This window comes from Panicum virgatum, chromosome 9K (genome assembly GCF_016808335.1).
Source record: "Panicum virgatum strain AP13 chromosome 9K, P.virgatum_v5, whole genome shotgun sequence".
NCBI classification, from domain to species: Eukaryota; Viridiplantae; Streptophyta; class Magnoliopsida; order Poales; family Poaceae; genus Panicum; species Panicum virgatum.
In genome coordinates this window covers 11,777,354-11,799,503 of record NC_053144.1, presented here as the reverse complement: position 1 = coordinate 11,799,503, position 22,150 = coordinate 11,777,354, and the positions used below count along the sequence as shown (strand labels likewise).

Here is a 22,150-nt window from a genome sequence, read left to right as displayed (position 1 = left end):
TAATGCTCTATGCATGTGTCAAGAGATTCGATGTGATGGGTATTATAGGAAATTTTTTGGAAACTAAACAGGGCCTAAGTTGAAGATATAAAGTCTAAAAGAATCGGTAAATCCTCTAAACTGGATACCCATAAAAACTTTGTTCGAAAAATTAACGGAACTAATTCACATCGAACTATTATAGCGATTGACTTAATATTAGATGTGGCTAGACAATAGTTTGTAAGATAATTATATGATCTAAACCAATATATATGACACTAAACAATTGTTAAATTAAGGTGGGGGTGATAAATGCACCAGTTTAGTAAGTTAAGGGGTTAATTTACACGAAATATGAGTGATTAATATCACAATTTTGCAATACTTGAGGATGAAAAATACACTTTTTCCATAAAAAAAACCTCTCATCTATGTAAGGTCCACAGAGTATTTCCTCCAGATTCCATTGTCGTCCAAACATTTTTCACATATTTTTTTATGTCGTACACTTATGTTACAAAAAGTATTGTAAAGTGAAGTCATGAAAAGTGGATGAAAATGCAGGAGTTTGACATGGAACAGTTCAGTTCCTGGCAGATATTTTTTAACAATTCAAATGGACCAAACATAATTTATGGCGTGTAAAGCTTTTGGTAAATGCTCACAAGCTGCCCGTTCCTTGTATCGAGCCCACATCTTTTCACCTTTTGCACACGCTAACACATGATGATAGCCAGCCATGATTAACCACGACACGAGCTTTCTCTGATTTCGTAATCTGCCAGGTATGGCCACATCATTACACAAGGTCTCTTCAATCAGAATATCGCAATGACGGCCTATTGTTACTAGACAAAAACATTCCATGATTTTTCTTTTTTTCCTTTTTTTCACACGACCTATATGAAAAGCAGCAGTTTCAAATCTCAGCTGTCTGAAATTGGTTCAGGCATCCCCGTCCGTGTAGCTGCAGAACACTAACCACAGACGGACACAATTAGAAGATGGTTAACACGACAGCGCAAACAACGGGGAATGAGAATCCTCGATTATGACTTATGTGAATGTCACATGCTCAGGAAAGCAGCAAATGTAACACCACAGATGCCATCTGGCTTACAGTTTACACAACATACATCAATCGGACGCCTTATGTTAATTACATGCCTAACACTCTCAAGCAAGGAATGAATGTACACTTGACGAGAATCAGTATTCTGCAATAGCAGAGCTTTCTATCGAGGTGTCTTGTCTAGCTATAGGCAAAGGATCCGAGATCTTTTCCTTCAACAATCATGTGCTATATACTGTCACCCTTTAGCGCTCCTGCCTCTGCTGCAATTGTGCTGGAGAAGACAAATACACAAGTTCGTGAGCTGCCTGCCTGAATAACACTGGAAAAGGGCAAAAAGGTTTTGAACTCACACTTCGCCATTGCTTGCAGAAACAGAAGTGTTGTCATTCTTCGGTGTCACCAGCACTTTGTTGTCATTTCCAGCCTGAGAGAGAGAATAATTTCTCTGAGATTATGGAAACGTTCAAAGCTCAGAAATGTGTGCTCAGTAGGAGTATATAGAAACCGAAACCTGCTCAATTGCAACCACATGAGATTCGACTTTTGCCTTGGGGCAACTTCTCAGTGTACCCTACAGTTACCAAAGGTGAAGTGGTAGCTATAAGTACATATGTAAGAATCAGCAGTCAAATCCTGATAGAAGTTTAGGGTGGGTGGCTAGAGTTGAGATAAATTCATAGAACAGAGAACTGGTTACACTTTCTCACAATCTTTGAGCAACGGAAATAATAACAGTCAAAGGAGCAGTTTGCTAAAAGCATAACATGAAAGATGGGTTCCCTTAACTTTTCAAGCGCTAAATGATACCTTTTGTTCACCTCCAAAGAACAATGCGACTATTATTCTGACACATCACCGTTGAAGTGCAATAGCAGACCTCCATGGGGAAGTATTATTTTTCTTAAAAAGAAGGTGGCAATGCAACTAAAGTTCATATTTGCTGACTTCCACAAGCAACATGAAAATGACTAGATTAGCCCTCTCATTGTAATTCGGCTGCAACATGAAATGAATTTGTACCCATCAAGCTGTAACCAGAAACCATGCATACACTACTGCTGCAAGCATTTTAACAGCAAAACAGAATATTAATGTGTAGAACAAGCACAGTGTTAGCCATGTTGTGGAGAACTATTTTTCCAAGTTCAACCATGCAAAAATAATTCCACCTGGGTATAATATAATGTGTTCTCTCTCCACACATAAATAGTCAACCAATTTGTTTGACCTAGAATATTGTCATATCTTTTTAGACTTGTCACATGAAAGCGATATGTATAGATTCATCTCGGAAAATGCTACCATAATATTATAATTTATTTGGTTTTACGTATATAATTTTACTAGAAATTAATGACAAAGCATCCCTTCAGGGACTGTGTTCATATCCAGAACACTTTGTGACTGGAAAAGTTACAAGAAAATGCATTAACGGGATTGTCGAACTTTACAAAATGAAAATGAATATGATCATGTCAGCCGTCAGGAAGAGAGGAAGAATTCAACATGTTTAAGCATGTAATCATACCTTGTTTGCCCACATCAATCCACAAGCATTGCACAAAGTCCTTGGACCAGCAGGACCACGACGCATTGCTGGGGTCATCTTTTCACTAGTACCACAGTTCTGACACCTGCAGAGATGATACGAAAAACAAGGGTCAATTTTCCATTAACAGACAGAAGAGCATATCAAGTGTTAAACTAATAGAATACAAGACAAACTTTGATTCACGTGACACGAAATCTAGGCCTGAGCTTTGGGAACCAGGATCACAGACAAGAGCTGGAGATTCTCCCTCCAGGCTGGCCCTTCCAGCAAATTGCCCCTTCCGGCGTTGCATCCTGAGAGTGACAAAAATAACCACCAATTATTAAGATATGCAATGTACCATGCAGTTTAGAGGATACGCTAGTTTGCTCCATGTTTTGAAATAGAGGACTTTTATATGACTATGTACCATGCAGTTCTGAGGATGTACCTTCCTTTGCATCCTAGGCCCTAGAACCCTAGCTATCCCTGTCAGGTTCCAACATAGGTAGTACTCATGGTTTTGAGCAGCATAGACCTCCAACAACTGCTATCTAATATATGTAGCATTTTGTCATAGAACCACACTATTGCTATTGTAAAAAAAACAACTACTTCAATTTTCATTCTCTGACAATATTTACAAAACAAAGAAATTGACCAAGTGCCAAAAAGAAAAGAAAAGAAAAGAAAAATAACAAGCAAGTAAAGTTAGGAGCTTGGACAAATCAGGTTCCCTTTCTGATACATACGAGCTGGTCAGGATGAAATTCAAGTAAGAGGAGAAAGACTAACAGCACACATTTTTAGTCATCACAGTAAAGGCTGCTGAGTTTAGTTGCATCTCCGGTGAAACCAATTGCCATGGTCTAACAATGATCATTTTGTTCAATTAAGTAGCAGGAGGATGGCATGCTGATAAAATAGCGAAAAAATACTATCAGGAATATATTCTGATCCTATTGGCACCAAGATAATTCCACTATCAGATGTAATCTGAAGGATCACAGATGATAGAAAATAAATACAGGTAATCGACACCTACAATTTATCTAGACTTTTTGTAATAGAATTTAGAAATAAAATTGACGCTTTCTCAAGATGTGATACAAACCTGAGTGCAACTTCTTTGCGAACAGCGTAACGTATTTTCTTATCAAAATTTCTTTCCTTCCGTTTTTCACGGAACCTGAGTAGAGAGGCAACCCTTTTTGCAGGAATGTCTGTCCTCCGAAGTATGTCATCATAACCCTACAGAAACAATGCTAAATTGCTTATCAATAATTGACGCAGAAACACTGATAGAATTATTGTCATAAAGACTGCAGAACAATTTACGCATACCTTGTTCTCATTCTGACTAGGTACAACCTTGCCAGCATAATCAGGTGGTAGTTCACCACGTCCTAACAGTAACAGGACATCTTGAACCTGGAAAACAAACTTCAGCTTAGAAAAAACAGAAGCGGATCAGAGAGGTAGAAATTCAAAAAAAAATAAAGAAGAAGAAGCAGAATTACCTATGCCTAAACATTGAACCAGATGGATATTCAAGTACCATGGTAAACATATGGCTCATGGCACTAACGAGTCGTGCAGATTACCATGCTGTTTATTAATGTGCTCCTTACATGGTAAAAGGTAAGCTATTACAGGGTTGCAAATTTTCCTCAAGCAAATTACTAGAATCACAGAATCTCAGTGGTTGCTACTAGTTGCTGTGAAGTTACATAATTCAGAAGAATGGGGTTTCTACAGAGTACACAGATTTTCACAGGTATAGTATAGCTGCAGGGGCGGATCTAGAGGGTGGGCCGGCCCTCCCTAAGATTTGGTCCATCTCTTATCTTCTAATTTTCTCTTGTATGTCCTTATTTATTACTCAAAGAAATAGCTACTAATTATTTTCTTATGTATAATTGAATTGAGAAGATGAAAAGTGAGAAAAAAAATATTTTTTATAAGATTAAATTGACTCATTCACTAATATATTTTTTTAAAAAAAATCTATTGGACCACCCTAACTAGAAATCCTAGATTCGCCACTGTATAGCTAGTCTTACTAACAACAGCATTGTGCTGCATAAAAGTATAGCTATGCAAGTCAACATGAGCACAAAATTTGCTTCAAAATTCAAAACCACTAGGCGATTACTCCAAACATAAACCAACCATTTCGTTCGTCAATGAGACAGTACTCGATACTCATACGTCAGCAATGTTTCTTCAAAACAATATTGACTAGAGCACTCCAATCCAAACACAAACTCAGGTGGGAAAAGAGTTCAGCCAGAATGAGGTGAGAACAGGTGTGCAAGTCCTGATGTTCAAATACGTGCACCAGTCAACAAGGGAATGGCCGAATGGCTCCAAACAGAAACAGAACATCAAGGGTATATTCAATCGCGAATGAATTCACTAAGCACGTCAAATTTCTGACTCGATCGCAGGGATTCTGGAGCTGCACATTTCACACGTGAATTGCAAAACAGAACGAAATGAATCGAGGGGGAGACCTTATCGGGGGTGACGGATTCGAACACGTAGATCTCGCCCTGGAAGAGCAGCGTCAGCTGGTTCGGGTTTCCCGGAAAGGCCGAGACGGGCGCCGGGGCGGGAGGCTCCTCGACCGGCGCCGGCGCGGTCCGCTCCTCCTCGTCCTCGTCCTCGTCCTCGTCATCGACGTCCTCTCCGTCCTCCTCATCCTCCCCGGTGCCGTCATCGCCATCGTCGTCGCTGGGTGCGGTTGAGGCTGCGGCGGCGGTGGCGGTGGCGGCGCCGGCGGCGCGCATCTCGACGTCGACGTCCGCGTCGGGCATGGCCGGCGGTGGCGGGGAGCTCGCACCCTAGATTGGGGAATGGAAGGCCGTGATGCGGGGCGGGAGCTGTAGTGGTGTACTCCTAACTGGGGTCCCAGCTCGTGTCACGTGTGGTGATGCGAGGGAATAGCTGAGTCGGATTGGCCTTCTTGCGTGAAGGACCTCCGAAAGATTCCTGGCTTCCTGTTCGGTGTACGCTTTTTTACTCTTTTTGAGCCTCTGACCACGTTTGTAAGTTGATTTTATTTTAACGTGCTCTATCCATTTACTAACAGACAAATTTTATCATAAAAAAAAACTAATTTTGTATTTTTGATACAGACTAAATTATGGTCTCCAAAAATATTAAAAATGGACCAACCAATTATGTTTTTACTATAGGGTGGCTTTTGCAACAAAATTAAGCAAGGGAAGTGGACGTTCGCAACATAAACAGCTTATGTTGCGAATCTCAATTCCTAGTGACATATGAGCTATTTTTTTTGTAATTTTTTTTACATTATAAGTTTGATTGACATAGTTCTGATAGACTTATTGAAATTGTTTATGTTGTAAGCTTTGACTAGTAAAAATAAGAAGTATGACTGATTATAATCATAGACCTCCACTTCTAGCGACGACAAAGGTGGCGATGAAGTGCGGCGTAATAAGGTTTAAGATTCAGACAATCAAGGGGTTTCCTGCACAAGCACAAGCTTAACTGTATTCCTTTTTGCAATTCACGTGACTTCACCATGATGAAGATGCTGGATAAATGACAGCACCTACTTTGTTTTTTTGAATACACTGGAGAGCTGCCAAGAGGAGAATAGCGTGGGAGAAAGGAAGACGAACAATACCCTTTTACACGGAGCTGTCGGATCATATTTGGGCGGCATCGGTGCCGTGACTGTTAAAGTTGCAGTCGCTACTACAACTGCACCTGATCCCGGTCCGCCCACCTTGGACTAGAATGGGGACAACGAACAAAGATTAGCAATATGACAACACCTTCATGTGTAGCAAGGTCAGCAATCATTGTTACTAAATCATAAGCATCGATTAACATATCATCTTCTACAAGCTATATCAATGCAAATTGACATAGAAGGTTACAACAACTTTCCACGCTCAAGCAGCTGCGCACTGCAACCTTGCAGAGCCACATGTCAGCAATGACTAGAGTTGCAGTTAGCAAGCTACATATCGTAGTTCTGGCAGTAGTTCAGCAGCTTTCTAGCATTTTCAATGGTACTTTCAGTCGGTGCATCCTCTTCTTCGCTCAAGGAGGACTTCTCAGCAATCCATCTCTCCATGATACAACAGATCGTGCTGAGCTGTACGAAAAGCTTAGGAAAAGCAACAATGTGCTTCTACAGTATGTTTCATCATGTTTGGTGTGTTAAATTTTGCAAAAGAAAATAAATGTCCAACATCTCCATTAAGTCACTATGTTTTCCTGGGGGAAAAAAAGAAGCAAAGTATTTTACTGGGAAGGATACAGATGTGGATACACCATGCTTGAAGTAAGTATCCTCAGCCGACAACTCCACTTCTTTCTCAACTCTGTGGCTCTCAAGGTCATCTTTGATGAGGATGAACTTGCCTAACAGCAATGATACAAAATGCTCGAGAGAGGAAGAGTTCATATCAATTCCTTGTGCTTGTGCCAGCAAACGTGCTAAGATACACCAGAGAGCGTTCCGGGCTTGGTTATCATCACAAACTAGAGGAAGAATGTCAAAGAGTCCCTCCAAGAAGGGTAAATCTGAAAGAACGAAAGGCCAAAGCATTATGATAACACAAACGTGATTTTCAAATGGTAAGATGCATTCTTTGTAAGATGTGACCCACCATGAGAGAGACTAGGCACAGTATGTTTTCCATCTGCCAGAAGATTTGCTAGTATCATCACCACAGAAGCACAATAGCTTGAATCCTGAAGCAGAGTTTGCAAATATAACACAGTTACCAACATTGCATGTTATCTATAGAAATATCAGGTATGTAACTGAGTATACAAATTCAAAAATTCTTAAGTGCATATTTTCTCATTTCATGGTTTTACTGATGGTAAAAAAAATCATACCGAAACAAGGGAGTAAACCAGACTGTAACTTAAACAAGATGTTCTAATGATCAAATCAACAAAAATGGAAGCATAGTGCCCACCTCAAATTTATCGGGTAACTTAATTATCTTATCAAGCACTTGAATCAGCTGGTCACTTGATGACATCACTTCTAAACAGCTGTCTGTTGCAGATAATTCTTCCATAAAATGAAAGATCAAATCACGAGAAGCAGACCTGAAATGTGTTCGTAAAATGAGAAATCTTATATTTTCATTTCTGTCCCAGGTTATTAACTTAAAATTGAAGTAACAAGGATAACAACAACAAAATAACTACAGTTAACAAATCAAAACTAAAAGAAGGAATACAGGACAGATCAATCTGCAAGAAAATAAGAAATGCCTGCAACCCACAAAACAGGGAGGGATTCTAATTTTGCAGTAAAAGGAAGATTAGAAAACTGTAAACAGTTATTATGGTTGAAGCACTAATCCTCATTTCTAGACCATAAAAAAACTGGATAATCAAATATATTGTTCTTATTATCTAATGAAAATTTTATCCCACCTAACTCCCAGCAACAACATTGCATCCTTCACTGAGTGGTGGAGAAGGTCTTGGAAGAAACTACAGAAGCATCACCGGAAGGGTTTTAACTCCCTTTGCATCATCGGAGCTTGGATTTTGTGGAAACCGGAATTCATGTGTCTTCGAGGGATTGGCCCCCGAATCTGCAGCGAGCTCTTCAAGCTTTCAAGGAGGAGTCCCTTCTTTGGGGTCTCGCTGGGGCTAAAGGGCTTGCTGCCTTGAACCCCGGAAGGTCGGTTGAGCAAGTGTAGACCGTGGCAGGCGCTGTTTGGTCAAGTCCTAGATTCAGTTTCTTTGTAACAGTATTTTTTCATCGTTTTCTACAGCCCTCCCCCTGGTCCAAGGAGAGCTACTGGTTTGTAATTTGGACTAAACTCCTTTCCTCTTAATACAAAGATACGCAGTGCGTGTTCGAGAAAATTATCTAATGAAAATTCTCCAAAAATAAATGCAGTACTGCAACAGAGAACAATACCTTTTTGCAGATAACAGATAATATTATACGAAATGAGCATGTTCTAAACTTAGTTCAATTCACAAGAATACTGCTCACCGTACCTGTCAAATTTACTCTCATCTGATATTTTTTTTATCTCACTTGCTAACAAACTGATAACATGATCAACAAATCCCACTTTTATCAAAGGCTGAAGAAGAATGGCAGTCACATCTTGATTATCAATGACAGTTGATAGAAAGTCAATGCTTTGCAAGCAATTTAGAAAAAAAAGAAGAAGGGCAACAGAGTAAGTAAACTCCATGGAGAACATGAAAGGGTTTGATTAGCTAATATGGTTTCAATTGAACCGGACAACAAGGAGAAGACAGCAACAATTGTCAAGGACAGAGCCAGGAAATTTTGATGAGGGGGGCGAAAAGAGTTGATGTAAACAATATATGGTGCTAAGTAATGATTTTTATCTTTTGTACCTAAAAGATTTAAAGAGCTATTTAGTAGAATTGCGTAGGAATGGGGGAAGCCATGGCACCCCCTAGTCACCCATTGCCTCCATCCTTGACAATTGTGCTCAATGGTTCAAATTTGTACAAAGCATATAGGCAGATAAATGATAGTTATAAGAGATTAAGAATTTAAGACTGCAAATAACACCATAGCTGTGGATTTGTTCACAGAAACAGTGTAAAATCCCAATTCCTTACACAAAGTACATTACAGGTAACTGACAGTTACCAGTATTAATAAATATTGGAGTCCTATGTTAAGGGCAACTGCAACTTTATTTGGATGCCTAAACACATTATAAGAATAATCAAGAAGACCAGACCATAGCAATTGGCTGCTGACAGGAATGGAATAGCCAGTAAATTACTCTATATCAACCACAATCATAATGCATAATGATATGGTAAACTCAAGAATTAAAATGCAAATATACAGACCTAATTGTCATTAAAGAAAAAATAAACTAAGAGATATAAACCACATCAGAAGGGACTGCAATACGTATGTTCCCTTTGCAAAAATTTCTATTAACCACTGCCTCTCCTGCAAGTGTAAGTGGGTGGAGTGGGAGGGCGGAACATAGGGGTTCAAAAATTATTTTTGTAGCTTAAAGCTGTTTAATAGATATCCTCAGACAAAGTTCATCAAGCAAAATATTAAAAGGAATGTGTCATATATAAGAATATTTAAGTAAAATGAATGTGTTACTAAAAATTTCAAGATTAAATTGACTGATTAGTCACAGGAAGGCTGTATATGGATTCAGTATTGTACCTTCTCGAGTAATGTAGAATTCAGTGTGTTTCCAATGATCCAAAGAACACGTGAAAGAATTTCATCAGGTAAAAGAGCTTCAGCCCAAGAAACAGATGCACTGCTACGAAGAACAGCAGCTAAAAACCTGTTGTACAAAAAGATTATATTGACTATGTCTATAGCATGACAAACTTTTGATGAGGAACTCTTGTTCTAGCTCACACGTACTTGCCAGGCTACAGAAAAACAACAATACAACATCAATCAAAGCAAAGGGGACAGCACAAGTACATGGCGTGTAAAGGAGCACAAAAGGCCAGTAACTTTTGGCAGGAATCACAAATTATGTTTCAAGATGACAAACCTTAAAGTGCTAGAACAATGTTGGCACTGCAGACAATTCACAGAGTTGGAAGGGCTCAATAAGGGAGAAGGGAATCAATTAGCAAAGGGCAAGTTTTACATTAGCAAATAAGATACTAAGAAAGCACTACATGATTACTGTAATTAGTATAACATCCATACTCATGAAAACCTGACCTGAATGTTTCAGAAAGGCAAGTAGAGTCATCTTGGAATAGCTGATCCACAACCGTAGTAATCAAACCATTTTGCATGCTAATTGCACTAACTAGAGATTTGTGACAGGCTAAATTCCCCATGATTCCAATGCAAATTTCCTGTACAGGTAGAGAAAAAATTCAACAAATAAAAAATGCTAAGATATGGCCATTAGAAATTGGGCAGTGTGAGCAAGGGTACAAGGTAAGTGTTGTTTCACCTTCACTCTAGGAGATTGAGTTACATGGAGGTTTGCCAACAGCACTTCAAGTACAAGATTGTTCATCTACAAGAATTAGAATCTGCATTGTTAGCAGCACTAGATCCACCTGAGAAACCTATACAGCATGTATCCTCATAGTAACAAAAAAGTGCAACAAATTCAAGAAAAGCTTAGATATAAACTAAAAGGTTCTATGTATCAAGGAGCATCATTAATAAACTTTCTTTTGAGATTTTAACAATCAAATATTGTTATTAGAAAAAATTCAAGGTGTGCGCATGTGTAGACTCTTCATTTTGAAACCATTCAACATAGTTTGCTACGGCAGAATATTATATGATGCACATCCGCCAATGGTTCTAAAAATTTCAACAGTAACGGCGATAATTTTGAGGCTACACCGAGCTATTGGACAAGGTGCAACTCTTTGTATCCAAATGTTGGCCAATACTAGCATGATTCAACAATATAAACATGTTTTAGAATTTAAAGCAGGTTCTATCGGTATCAATGTACAATTGAACTTGCCCACAAGAGCACCCTGATAAGTTGGGAGATTCTACAATATCCCATGGAATAGCTTCATGGGTCTACAATATGCCATCAATATGAGTCTGACATATGGGCCCAGCGTCCAACATATCTTCACATCTAGTGCCATATTGTGCATTCAAAAACTAATTCAATGGAATATCGTAGATCTATCACCATAAATTTGTAAAACAGGTGGACTCAGAACCTGAACTTCCACCCAAGGATCTGACCTGCATCCAGTAAAGAGTAATAAGCGTGAGGGGTAACATGATCCTACCTCGATCCGTTCTCTTGGGGCAGCAAAAGAAAAAAAATGGCTGACATAACAGCATTTGGGTAAATGTTCTTTTTTCTTTTTTCTTTCTCTATTCTTTTCCTTATCAATCTAACAGCATTACATGTTAAAACAATCCCCGAACCCCCACCACGGAGAAGAGTCATTACTTGTATAATAGTAGAAATTATACCGATGATAACAAGCTCTGCATAGCATAACAATCTACAGAGAAAACATATAATAGTAGAAATATACTGATGAAGTATACCATCAGTTCTGCTTGAGGTTTACTAGCTGCAAGGTCCCACAGAATACAACCACACTCTTCCCATGGATCCTTATTCTCAAGTTGTGCTGATTCCCCATTATCAGAATTTTCACCTTTCTCTTCCGGGGCACCTTGCTTAGCACTGTTTTATTGGGTATAAAAAGGAATTTAATACAATCATCTTGTTTGCCAATTGCTAACATATAACTCCAACTTGTGAACACAACGCTTACCTGAACTCTTTCTCCACATTTGAACCCTGTGGTACTAGCTGCCGTATAAGAGAGATGGTGTAGCTGGGATCAACTGTCGTCACATCATCGAGCAGCTGCAGGTCATGACAAGGAGAACGAGCGTCAGTAGAACAGCAGAAGGCCAAACACATCTATGTAACAGGTCAGCTAAGAAAAAGCCGCCACGTTTCCGCCATAGCCGCTGCCCACACGGCAGTCACCAACTGCTCGACGGAATGCCCTCCCGAGCCAGCACACGCGCCTCCATAGCAGATGGACCTGAGCAAGAGAGGAAAAGGGGGGGCACGCACCTCGGAAGAGGGCGCGAACGGGAGGTGCGTAGGGGCCTCCTCCTCCTCCTCCTCCACCTCGACGCCGTCATCCTCTTCCTGCTCCCCCGCTTCTTCCCGTCCTTGCTGTGGCGGGAGCACTTCGTCACACGCCGATTCGCCTTCCCCGAGGACATCCTCTTGCGGCGCGCCCGCCGACATTGCAGAGTGGCCCGCGGAGGTTAGCGAACTCGAGGATTCGCCGGCGAGGCAGCAAGGTGGAACCGAGGAGGCGAGGAGCTCGAACTGCAAATACGCTTTCGAGTGGGACCGCAAGACGCCGCAGCCCGCAGGTGAGTTTGGGTCCAGATGCGCAACCACTTGAGACTTGACCCGGGCTTCAGCTTTCAGCCCATCTCTTCCAGGTGAGTTTGGGTGGCCAGTTTTTGAAGACAGCGCGGTCCAGCCCATTTACGAACTTAATAATACCAGCGCCCAGCGCGTTCGAAACTGCTTGCAAGAGGCCAAGGCCCCCAACCTCTCCCTGCGGCGGCGCGGCCTGCTCCGGTCGCCATGGACTACACGCTCGCGGCGCTGAAGATCTTCGGCTCCCAGCTCGCCGGCGCCACCGAGGCGCCGGCGTCGGAGGGCGCCTCCCCCGCGCAGATGCTATTCGGCATCCGCTTCCAGCGCGCCTGGATGCAGGTCCCCAAATTAGCCCGCCCCTCCCTCCTCCCCTCTCTTTCCCCTCATTTCCTTGGCCAGAGCCCTGAAGACTTGCGGCGGCAGGCAGGGTGTGCTCCTGTCGGCGAACTACAGCGAAGCCGGCGAAGGGCGTCTTGTGCTGGATGATGGCTCCTGCGTCGCCGAGCTCTTCGTCTTGCCCAAAGAAGCCGAGGGCCGACGGTGGCTGCCAGGTAATACACGGGTTTGTCATTTTTTTTTTTATCTTGTCATCTTGCCTTCTCAGTATCCTGAATGTTGTGTGACAAATAACTTTTGACAAATCATGAATTGCATATATAATTAACTCTCCCTTCGTAGATTGATTATTCAATTATATTAGTTACGTGAGCTCTATTATTTGTAACAACCATGGAAAATCTACGAGCTTAGAACAACTGCAAAGTGACCCATTTAATGGCCTGCATCACTACCCGCTACCATAAACTGAATAGTTTGCAAACGAATTCTTTAGATTATTTTCTTTCAAAGAAAATTCTTTAGATTATAGGATCTTTACAATTACCTTAACTTGACTTGGTGTCATGTTTGACTGTGCATCTGCCACACCAATGCTGCTGCATAAATCACACCCACAGCCATTCACTTACTTCCAGTCCAACATATAGACTACCAGCTACTCTATGCATAATTTTCTTAATTATCTTGAAAAGTGACTGTTTGCACAGATGTCATTACATTTGCATTCTATCCTTGTTTTGTTGTTTTCTGGATTAATTGTGTTGTTTACGCTGGTTGATAACCTATCTTCTCTTGTAGGGATGTATGTAATGGTTATTGGGGCATACATTGCAGAACAGTCTAAGGACAATTATCCAGCTATCAAGGTGCCATTTCATTCCCTCACGCTCTCATCTCTGTCCCTTTTTTCTTGCATGCCTTTGTTCCATAGATTTATCGAGAATTCGAAGTTCTCTGTTTGTGACCTCTTTACTGTTTAATGTGATTGCATTTTTCATTTTGAAAAGTTCAATTCAGTAAACGCCTGCCTTGTCAAGCCTAGCTGATTCTTCATTGAATAAGACTATTAGAGGAACCAGGAAACGGTGGCATGTGATTTGCTCCTCTTAGGTTGAGCCTACCGCACAATATGCTAAGACATGCCAGTGCTGAAGTACTAAAAACTTATTAGTTTCAGTGGTGAGACATGGGAGCTGTTTAGCATCTAGCCTGACTATGTTCAGGGTGATGTCGATTTTCTTTCCATAGATCTTCATATAACAAGTCGCTTATAAATTTGTTTTTGGTTAAACAGGTTATAAGAATTCCTTCAACCAATTTTAGGAAAAAAAGGAAAATAAATAATAATACCTGTAAACACTATCACCGTGTTCGGCTGGAGGCTCCAGCCTCCAGCGCTACAGTGTTTCTCTCTCACGTTCCTCCAGCTTCAGCCTCCAGCCACCGGTGGCGGCGCCAGGGGTATGCCCCTGTATGCCTAGGCATACCCAAGATTTGGAGAAAAATACTAATACATATTCATAGATGTATACTACTTCTTGCATCCTACAAAGAGTGTAGTTTTAGAAAATTTCAGGTACATTACTCATTCGAATAAATGACTTTGTTACCCCTAATTACTTCTACCAATTGTGATTGAAAACCGTGTTATTTATTTGGTTTTCTGGATCCTCAATGAATGCATACACATTGGAACTAGAAAAGTAATATCTACTGAATATTTTATTGGTTCTATATGTTTCCTATGCAATGCTTTCTTGGTATACTTGGTATTGCTTTAATTAGATGGATCTCATAACAAGCTAAAACTATACTCTTTATGGGATAAAATTTGAAAGCCAAAAACTACACTTATTTTGGGATGGAGAGAGTATCATATACAACTTATAGTCTCAATTCAACAAAGCCTAGCAAAAAAAGCCCAACATGCAAAAGAATTGCTCTCTCTGTCTCTCTGCTTGCGGCTCGCCTCGAGCCCCTGTCCCCCGGCTCTGTGTCCTCTCTAGTGCGCCTCCGGCCCTCGGCCCTCCGCCTATCCCCCAAACCGGCGTTACAGTTCGGCTCCCTGCTCCCTCCCTCTCCATCTCAGCAACGGCAACTCTGGCGTGGCAGACCGCAGGCGCCTCGCCATCCCAGCGCCAGCACCCCAGCACCAGCATGAAGGATGCTGGCACTATTTATTATTATGGATTTGTTATGGCCGTGATAACTTAATTGTCCATTATATTGCGTAGTAGCTTCAATTTTTTTATGTTTGGCATACCCAGCCGCAAATTCCTGGCTCCGCCACTGGCAGCCACCAGCCAGGTAACAATGTTTTTCTCTCACACCACTCCAGCTCCAGCCTCCAGCTCCAGCCTGCCGAACACGGTGTATATCATTGTATTCTGTTTTTTTTTTGAGGAAATTGTATTCTGTTTTGACATGTGATGTTTCGCGTGCTTGTTTATATCCATGTACTGAGTGTTCTGGTGGATCTTATGAGGGAAGTTGCCAACTCCAACTTTCGATAATAATAGTACAATCTTTATCTCCAAAGGAGCGTCTCCTTTTTGATCGATCAATAATGATCTGCGAACTTGATTGGTGCAGGTGCATAAGATGGTCGACCTCTCTGAGCAGCCGGACCGTGAAGCAATGTGGTACATGGAAGTAGCTGAGGCGTACAACTTGTTCTACCTGCCATTCTCGGTTGCTAGTCCCCCTTCATGAGCACCGGCCCTTTGATCTCCAGTGGCTGTAGCAGTAGTTGTAGACCTTAAATCCTTTAGAAATATTTGTTCAATTATGCCGAGGGTGCTGGCTTGTGGGTTGTGGCTAATGGCATCCTTCTCTTTCCCACGGGCATGTGTTTGGGGCCCCATGGCCATCAACTGGTATTTGTGGATTGGAGAGAACTGCGGGAGTTCGTTTTTCCCTCGATCAGACGATCACCTTCAATCCACAAGAGGAATGGTTTATCCAAACTAGCCCTATGAAATACTCGGACTATTTGTGAAGTCAATCCAACCTCTGAATTTTTTTTTTGAAGTTAAACCTCTGAAAAATGAATCTTTCCATTGATCTCGTCTCCGACACGACTGTCATGCGTGCTCAACCAATTTGGGATCGCATGGTCAAGAACATTCTAGTCCCAGCAGGCGCAGGTGTCGCTACTCGCAGACACGTCACGCTGCGTGACAAGCTGAACATAGCGGCGGGCTGATGCTGACGCCATCGGTTTCGCCGGCGTCCCCGGCCCGGCCGGCCAGCCATGGCCCGGAGCCCCGGAGAAGAGGGCACGCCAAGTCGCCAACCACGCACTTGTCGGCTGTCGCTCGCGCGCGCACCGGGACCCACCGGCCAACGCCAACCCACCACGAGAATACCGCATCAGAGACCGTTGGTCGGTGATCGGACGGATCAGATCGCCCCAGGCAGGAGCCCGCGCAGCCACGAGCTCAACCACCGGTTCGGATAGCGTCTCGCCGCTTCGCTCGCTCCGTCACCTTCCTGTCGGAAAATAGCCATTACCAAAGCTGTAAAGCATCGGGGAGGAGCTTTCGCCGCGCGCGATCCCGCGGTTGATGCGCCCGCCATGGCGTCCGTGCCGCTGTCCGCGTCGTCGCAGGCCGGCCTCCTCCTCCTCCCGCCGCCGCTCCTGCAGCCGCCCGGCGCCGGCGCCGGAGCATGCCTGCGCTACCGCCTGCCGAGGCTGCCTCCTGCGCTCTCGAGCGTGAGGAAGGGAGGGATCCTGCCCCTGCTGATTCTGGCGCCGCCGCGGGCCGCGGAGGGGAAGGACGGGCGGGCCTCCCTGACCAAGGAGGAGGTGGTGGAGGAGGACGAAGAGGAGGTCGTGGAGGTGAGGAAGGAAGGCGAGGAGGAGGATGGGGGAAGTGGTGATGGTGGTGGGGCAAGGGAGGACGCGTCCAGGGGCTCGGGGCGGTTCGCCGCGGATTACATCTCGCTTGGCATCAAGGAGCCCGTGTATGAGGTAGGCGGCCAGTAAGCAAAGCCTCGAACCTGTAATGGTTTCTTACTGAATTGTTCACACGGTGTTTCGTTTTGCATTGTTGCTTGCCAGTCAACATCCATCATCTCTGACTCGGAAAAAAAAAACATCATCTCAGTACTGCGTATCCGAATTAAATAAGCATACGTGCTCGTTTTCCTTTTTGGTCAAATCAATTGTCGTCAGGTTTGCTCTGTGACATTATTTAGGTAATTGTAGAGGTTGTCTTTATGTCGAATTGTGATATGCACATTACAGATTTCGGGATTCACATCCCTACAAAATACATAGTCATTAACCGTTCTCCGGAAATCGAACTTTACCCAGGTGATAGAAGTAAGATCTACTGGGAGGATGTCCACCAAAAAAATAAGCAGGCGGCAGCTACTGAAATCTAGTGGTATGTAAAAGGAACGTGTTTCTCAAGCACCCCCTACATAAACTTCATTTTGTACCATCTTAGCTGAAATGCTCAGTTCGTGTGATTTACTATCTTGTGATTTCCGATTCGAGCACATGAAAGAAGGATATCTTCTGATTTTCAACTTTTGTCCTGACAGGCCTCCGTTTACGTGATACTCGAAGCGTTGATCCATCATTATGGTTAATGAATTCAATGCCTTCCCTGCTGGTAATAGGCACATTCAATACATAACTATGTAGACTTTCCTTTATACATGCTATGCTACATGTTTCAGTTGTATTGATTATTACCATGATGTGTATACTACTCTGAAAGACAATATATTTCTGCTCCCTCTCATTTTGTAAACTCATGTATTAAACATTTTAATTGGGATGCTGTTCTTTCCTTATTTTGTATTTCGGTGTTGTTTCTGTTATATCCTTGCACTGTTATTCATATCCCTCCTAAACACCACCCTTTCTATAGCATGTGAAAAATCATGTTTCGTCATTTATTACAGGTACGTGAACAAGCTATTTTAATCAATCTTGGTTCCTTACGAGCAATTGCTATGTATGAGCGTGTTCTTATATTTAACTATAACAGGTCAGTTGTCACCTTTAATAATCACAAGTTACTTCCTTTCTTTCAAAATTTACCATCTATCTCTTTATAAACTTATTGATTTTATTTTTTGTAACTTGAGTAGTCCAGGAGGGAAGGCCTTTTTAGAGCTATTACTGCCTAGGTTAAATCCAAGAAACATCAATGGTGGGCCCGCAATGCCTTTTCAGCTTGAGGTAATGGATCTATACAGTAATCCTTGCAGTCGTTGATATAATGCTGCTACCTAAAAGCATTTTCTTCTCAGTCTCCCATCAAAAGTAGTCTGCTAATTTAAGTTACATCGGATTCAGGGATTGCTATGACGGCTGCATATTTCTGTTTATATCTGCATTGTACTTCCAATAGGTAAACAAAATAACAAAGTAGGGCATCAATAAGTGCTTCTTGTGAAAATTACTAGATTAGCATCAGCATCCATGTTAATTATTAAGGCAAGATTTTCCGGTGTCTTTAGTCTGATTTTAAGAATACTGAATAATTGTACAAGCATAATCCCTTGTACACTAATCATGGTTGTATTTTATCTTGGCTGATATTAATTAATATTACATTAAATTTTGTTTAAAATAAAGGTAGTCCATGTCAAGTGTCGTAATGTATATAGTAGTACATAGTATCTCTATATTTAGCTCATGAGGCCCATGGCCCAAGTGCCCTGCTGTACACATAGATATGTATACCAGAACTCCATCTGAATATGGTTGAGAATGAAATTTCTGCATCTTCTATATCTTTCTAGCAGTCCAGTATTTTATTGTATTTCGTCAGCATCAAAAATTTGCAGCATGCTTGCATTTTCAAGCAAATTGAAAGCGTCAGTGTGCCAAATATTGGAAATATGAACTGATGTATCGTTGTGATTTTCTTGCGTTTAGGTTGTTGAAGCTGCACTTCTTTCTAGAATACTAAGATTGGAGCAGAGATTAATGAAGATTGAGCCTAGTGTAAGCACCACAGAAGTCTTTGCCTCCTTGAGCTATTTATGTCATATACAACTCTGTCTCTTCTTGCACAAAACTGTATATGACGATGTTGATTATCTTTTCTGCATATTTGATTGAAACACCATCAGTAAAAATTTCTCAGTCAATGACTTCAAATTTGATGGTGTTATTTCTTTGAATTTCAATTTAGACAGCATCCAAAGTGCATACAGTGGCATTCATTCAAAAAGTAATGCTTCCACTTATTTCCATCTCTTGTATTTCTTTCAAAAGCTCAACTGCAAATTCACTGTCTCTCTCTCTTTCCTATAACACATTTCCTATCTGAACTAATCAGAGCTTCTGATCTTCAGATACATCAACCAGTACACGGAATAAGAAATTATTTACTCTCAGTTTGGGCTACTAAGTGACTAATTATAGAGCTGAGAATCTTCTCTTGGTTCCCAGCAGACCTGAGACTGGACATGCTGTGCCAAATGCTCATCACAGCACTTTGCCACTTTCAAAAAGCTTAACCCAATAATTTGTCATCAGCTCTTGACTCTGCTCCTTTTTTTTTTTTTTGAAAACAGACTCTGCTCCTTTTTCATGAGATACAGTAGTGAAGAGCCCTATCAAGTTTACTCTGCATTTCCAATCTGCTGATCTAGGTAGTTTACTACTGTAGTAGTTTATTTCACTTCTGTGAAATAAAGTGTATGAGCTGCTCCAAATATATTGGTGGTTTCTATGCAACCATATTTTTTTTGGCGTTTGTGTTCAATCCTATGTTTGTCAAGCACTTAAACCTTCATTGACCAAACATTTCTTTGGGTTTGCATCTCAGGTGGCTGCATTGCTTGAAGTTCTACCAAATCGGTTGACTGCTGATGTCCTGGAGCAGCTTCGTCTAAGTAAACAAGCATTGGTATAAAACTGCACTTTGGAATCATTTTTTATGTCTACTTTTTCAAGCTTGATTATGATTGTATGAATGTATTCATGTGTCAAGGTTGAGCTGGGTTCACGAGCAGGTGACCTCAAACAAATGCTCATTGATCTCCTTGAAGATCCTCATGAGATCCGCCGAATATGCATAATGGGGAGAAATTGCACACTTGATAGATTGGATGATCACATGGAGTGCTCTGTTCCTTTAGATAAGCAGATTGCTGAAGGTACAGCTTTATTTATCATTGTGACTTTTCATCCTTTGCTGGTTACTTAATATGTCAATCAACGAAATGTCATTTAAAAAGCTTATTTCTTATTTAAACACTTTGATATGTGCAAACAAATCAAGGATTTGCACAGCTTAGTCTATGTAACTCTACTATTTATTACCTAGAAGAAATCTTATAGTAGTAAACACATGAATTTATACATTACGTACATTACGCATAAGGATGCGATTTTAGATGTCAAAGTACAAGTACCATGTAATGGTTTATTAAGAAGTAATTTTAGCGAAAAGGAAGAGGAAACTTGAATAAAATTTGGAGAGAATTATAATTTTATTCAACTGGGAGATTGGGTTTCTTTAGCTCTCCTTTTATGACTTGTGATCTACAATTCATTGGAAGCAAATTGACTTTTACTTGATTTGTTTGTGACCTTTTTGGCTTCAACAGAGGAAGAGGAAGAAATTGAAATGTTATTGGAAAATTATCTTCAACGGTATTCTTCTCATCCCAGCAAACACTAGGTTTTTTAGTTTCTTGTTTTTTCTTGCTCGTTATGGTGTCATTTCATTGTGCATTCTGTCAGATGTGAATCGTGTCATGGTCAAGCAGAGAGACTCCTGGATTCTGCAAGAGAAATGGAAGACTCAATTGCTGTGAACTTGAGGTCTGTGAGTCTGTCCATTCTCACCAACTGGAGCTCTAAGAAATGCTGCATGTTCTCTCTTTCACTAATGCATCTGTTCCTAAACTATAATTGATGATATATGCAATTGTGTGGATTTTTCGCTGCCCTATAGAGTTGGAAATATTTAAATTAAATACGCCAATAAGAATTCAAAGATTTACAACTTCGAATATAAAAAACCAGCTTCTGCAACATGACCAATAAATTAGTTTATTTATCGCTTCAACAGGGGACATAAAACTGATACTTTTTTCCTTCATTTCTTTTTTCTGAATTACTTGGTACGCCCTTTTTTATTATTTTTCTGGATTGAAGTTGGCCAGGTTTGTATATTAAAGCATGCTCCTCAACTTGAATTAGTTTGAATATATAAAGAAGTCGCTCAAAATAGGACAGTGACTTATTATCTACATGCCTCAAAAGTCAAGACAGAATCCGTTTCAAAAAAAAAAGTCAAGACAGAAACATTGCATATTACTTGCCGCCTCTTTCTGCTGTTTCATGGTTGTTTTCTGAATCCTGCATCCTACAATCAGTAATTATGAAATACTGCTAATTCTGTCATGAGAAATGAATTTAGCAAAGTTGCTCTAAATTTCAGTATGCAATGGATTAAGTTTTTGCTTACCATTGCTTTGAAAATCTTGCAGTTCCCGGCGACTCGAAGTAAGTAGAGTCGAGTTGCTTCTTCAAGTAGGAACGTTTTGTGTTGCAGTAGGAGCATTAGTTGCAGGTATAGAAATCTTAAACTTTTGTTTTGTAAATTATGTTTCATCTCATGTTATTTCTCAGGTTTATTTGCTGCACCACTCTTAGGGTAATGCCCTGGTATTTCTTCTGTAGGAATTTTTGGCATGAATCTTAAATCATACATCGAGACGAACGCGGTATAACCCTGCATTCCTGATATTTTTTCTGCTTCTATGCCATGTACCTAGCTATGTCAATATAGCATATGCCTCTCCAGTCGTTGACAATTAGTTTGTTTTCGAGCAGTGGGCATTTTGGGCGACGACTGGTGGAATAGTAGTTGGAGCACTAGCTGGATTTTTCCTCGTGTACTCATACCTAAAGGCTAGGAAGATATTGTGAACCTTGTAACATCTCTATCTTAGAACTGTTCTTAGAACTGTAAATAAAGCAATTTTGATGTCATTTGCACATCCATTGATGGATATGCATATTGATTCTTGAGATTGTTGTGGGCGTTCGCTGCTCCAAATTCTTGCATGGTTTCAGTCAGTGATCTTGAAGACTGGACCAAGCATTTCCTGGTGCAACTCTGGAGACAATGTCACCACAATACGTACCTGGAGTCGACCGGTGAGGCAATGCCTGCGTGTCTGAGGGCTCTAGGACCTGGGTACAATTTTACTCCAAGGTTTTCAAACTCAGAAACATAAGGCGGTATAATTAATGTGTTAGCATCATAGATTATTTGAAGGTACCTTTGACTATTGATATTGAAAATTGACATGTCGACATCTGATAAA

The 22,150-nt window shown here is 41.1% G+C and overlaps 4 protein-coding genes across 5 annotated transcripts; 2 read left to right on the top strand and 2 right to left on the bottom strand.

Moving 5' to 3' along the window:
• Positions 1–1,004: 1,004 nt before the first annotated feature.
• Positions 1,005–5,507, bottom strand: LOC120648323 (GATA transcription factor 18-like). 2 transcript variants are annotated; one of them, XM_039925057.1, is made up of 8 exons: positions 5,105–5,506; positions 3,933–4,031; positions 3,703–3,839; positions 2,783–2,902; positions 2,586–2,691; positions 1,569–1,628; positions 1,408–1,481; positions 1,005–1,328 (listed from the first exon to the last, which is right to left on the bottom strand). In XM_039925057.1, exons 1-8 carry the CDS (start codon positions 5,405–5,407, stop codon positions 1,283–1,285), a joined length of 945 nt encoding a protein of 314 aa, XP_039780991.1. In that variant the 5' UTR covers positions 5,408–5,506; the 3' UTR covers positions 1,005–1,282. The 2 variants fall into 2 exon arrangements, with proteins under 2 accessions (XP_039780991.1, XP_039780992.1); XM_039925058.1 differs by having other exon boundaries at positions 1,014–1,328; positions 3,933–4,019; positions 5,105–5,507.
• An 870-nt stretch (positions 5,508–6,377) lies between these two features.
• Positions 6,378–12,503, bottom strand: LOC120648321. Its single transcript, XM_039925054.1, has 11 exons — positions 12,176–12,503; positions 11,865–11,959; positions 11,632–11,773; positions 10,550–10,615; positions 10,309–10,448; positions 9,787–9,913; positions 8,607–8,755; positions 7,559–7,694; positions 7,241–7,325; positions 6,889–7,154; positions 6,378–6,723 (listed from the first exon to the last, which is right to left on the bottom strand). Exons 1-11 carry the CDS (start codon positions 12,353–12,355, stop codon positions 6,586–6,588), a joined length of 1,524 nt encoding a protein of 507 aa, XP_039780988.1. The 5' UTR covers positions 12,356–12,503; the 3' UTR covers positions 6,378–6,585.
• Positions 12,504–12,637: 134 nt separating this feature from the next.
• LOC120648324 (recQ-mediated genome instability protein 2-like) lies at positions 12,638–15,868 on the top strand. Its single transcript, XM_039925059.1, has 4 exons — positions 12,638–12,838; positions 12,927–13,050; positions 13,637–13,704; positions 15,431–15,868. Exons 1-4 carry the CDS (start codon positions 12,707–12,709, stop codon positions 15,548–15,550), a joined length of 444 nt encoding a protein of 147 aa, XP_039780993.1. The 5' UTR covers positions 12,638–12,706; the 3' UTR covers positions 15,551–15,868.
• Positions 15,869–16,234: 366 nt separating this feature from the next.
• On the top strand, positions 16,235–22,150 carry LOC120648322 (magnesium transporter MRS2-A, chloroplastic-like). Its single transcript, XM_039925056.1, has 13 exons — positions 16,235–16,811; positions 17,157–17,229; positions 17,390–17,460; positions 17,756–17,841; positions 17,945–18,035; positions 18,738–18,806; positions 19,636–19,716; positions 19,801–19,966; positions 20,420–20,465; positions 20,556–20,636; positions 21,308–21,390; positions 21,501–21,544; positions 21,654–22,150. Exons 1-13 carry the CDS (start codon positions 16,416–16,418, stop codon positions 21,747–21,749), a joined length of 1,383 nt encoding a protein of 460 aa, XP_039780990.1. The 5' UTR covers positions 16,235–16,415; the 3' UTR covers positions 21,750–22,150.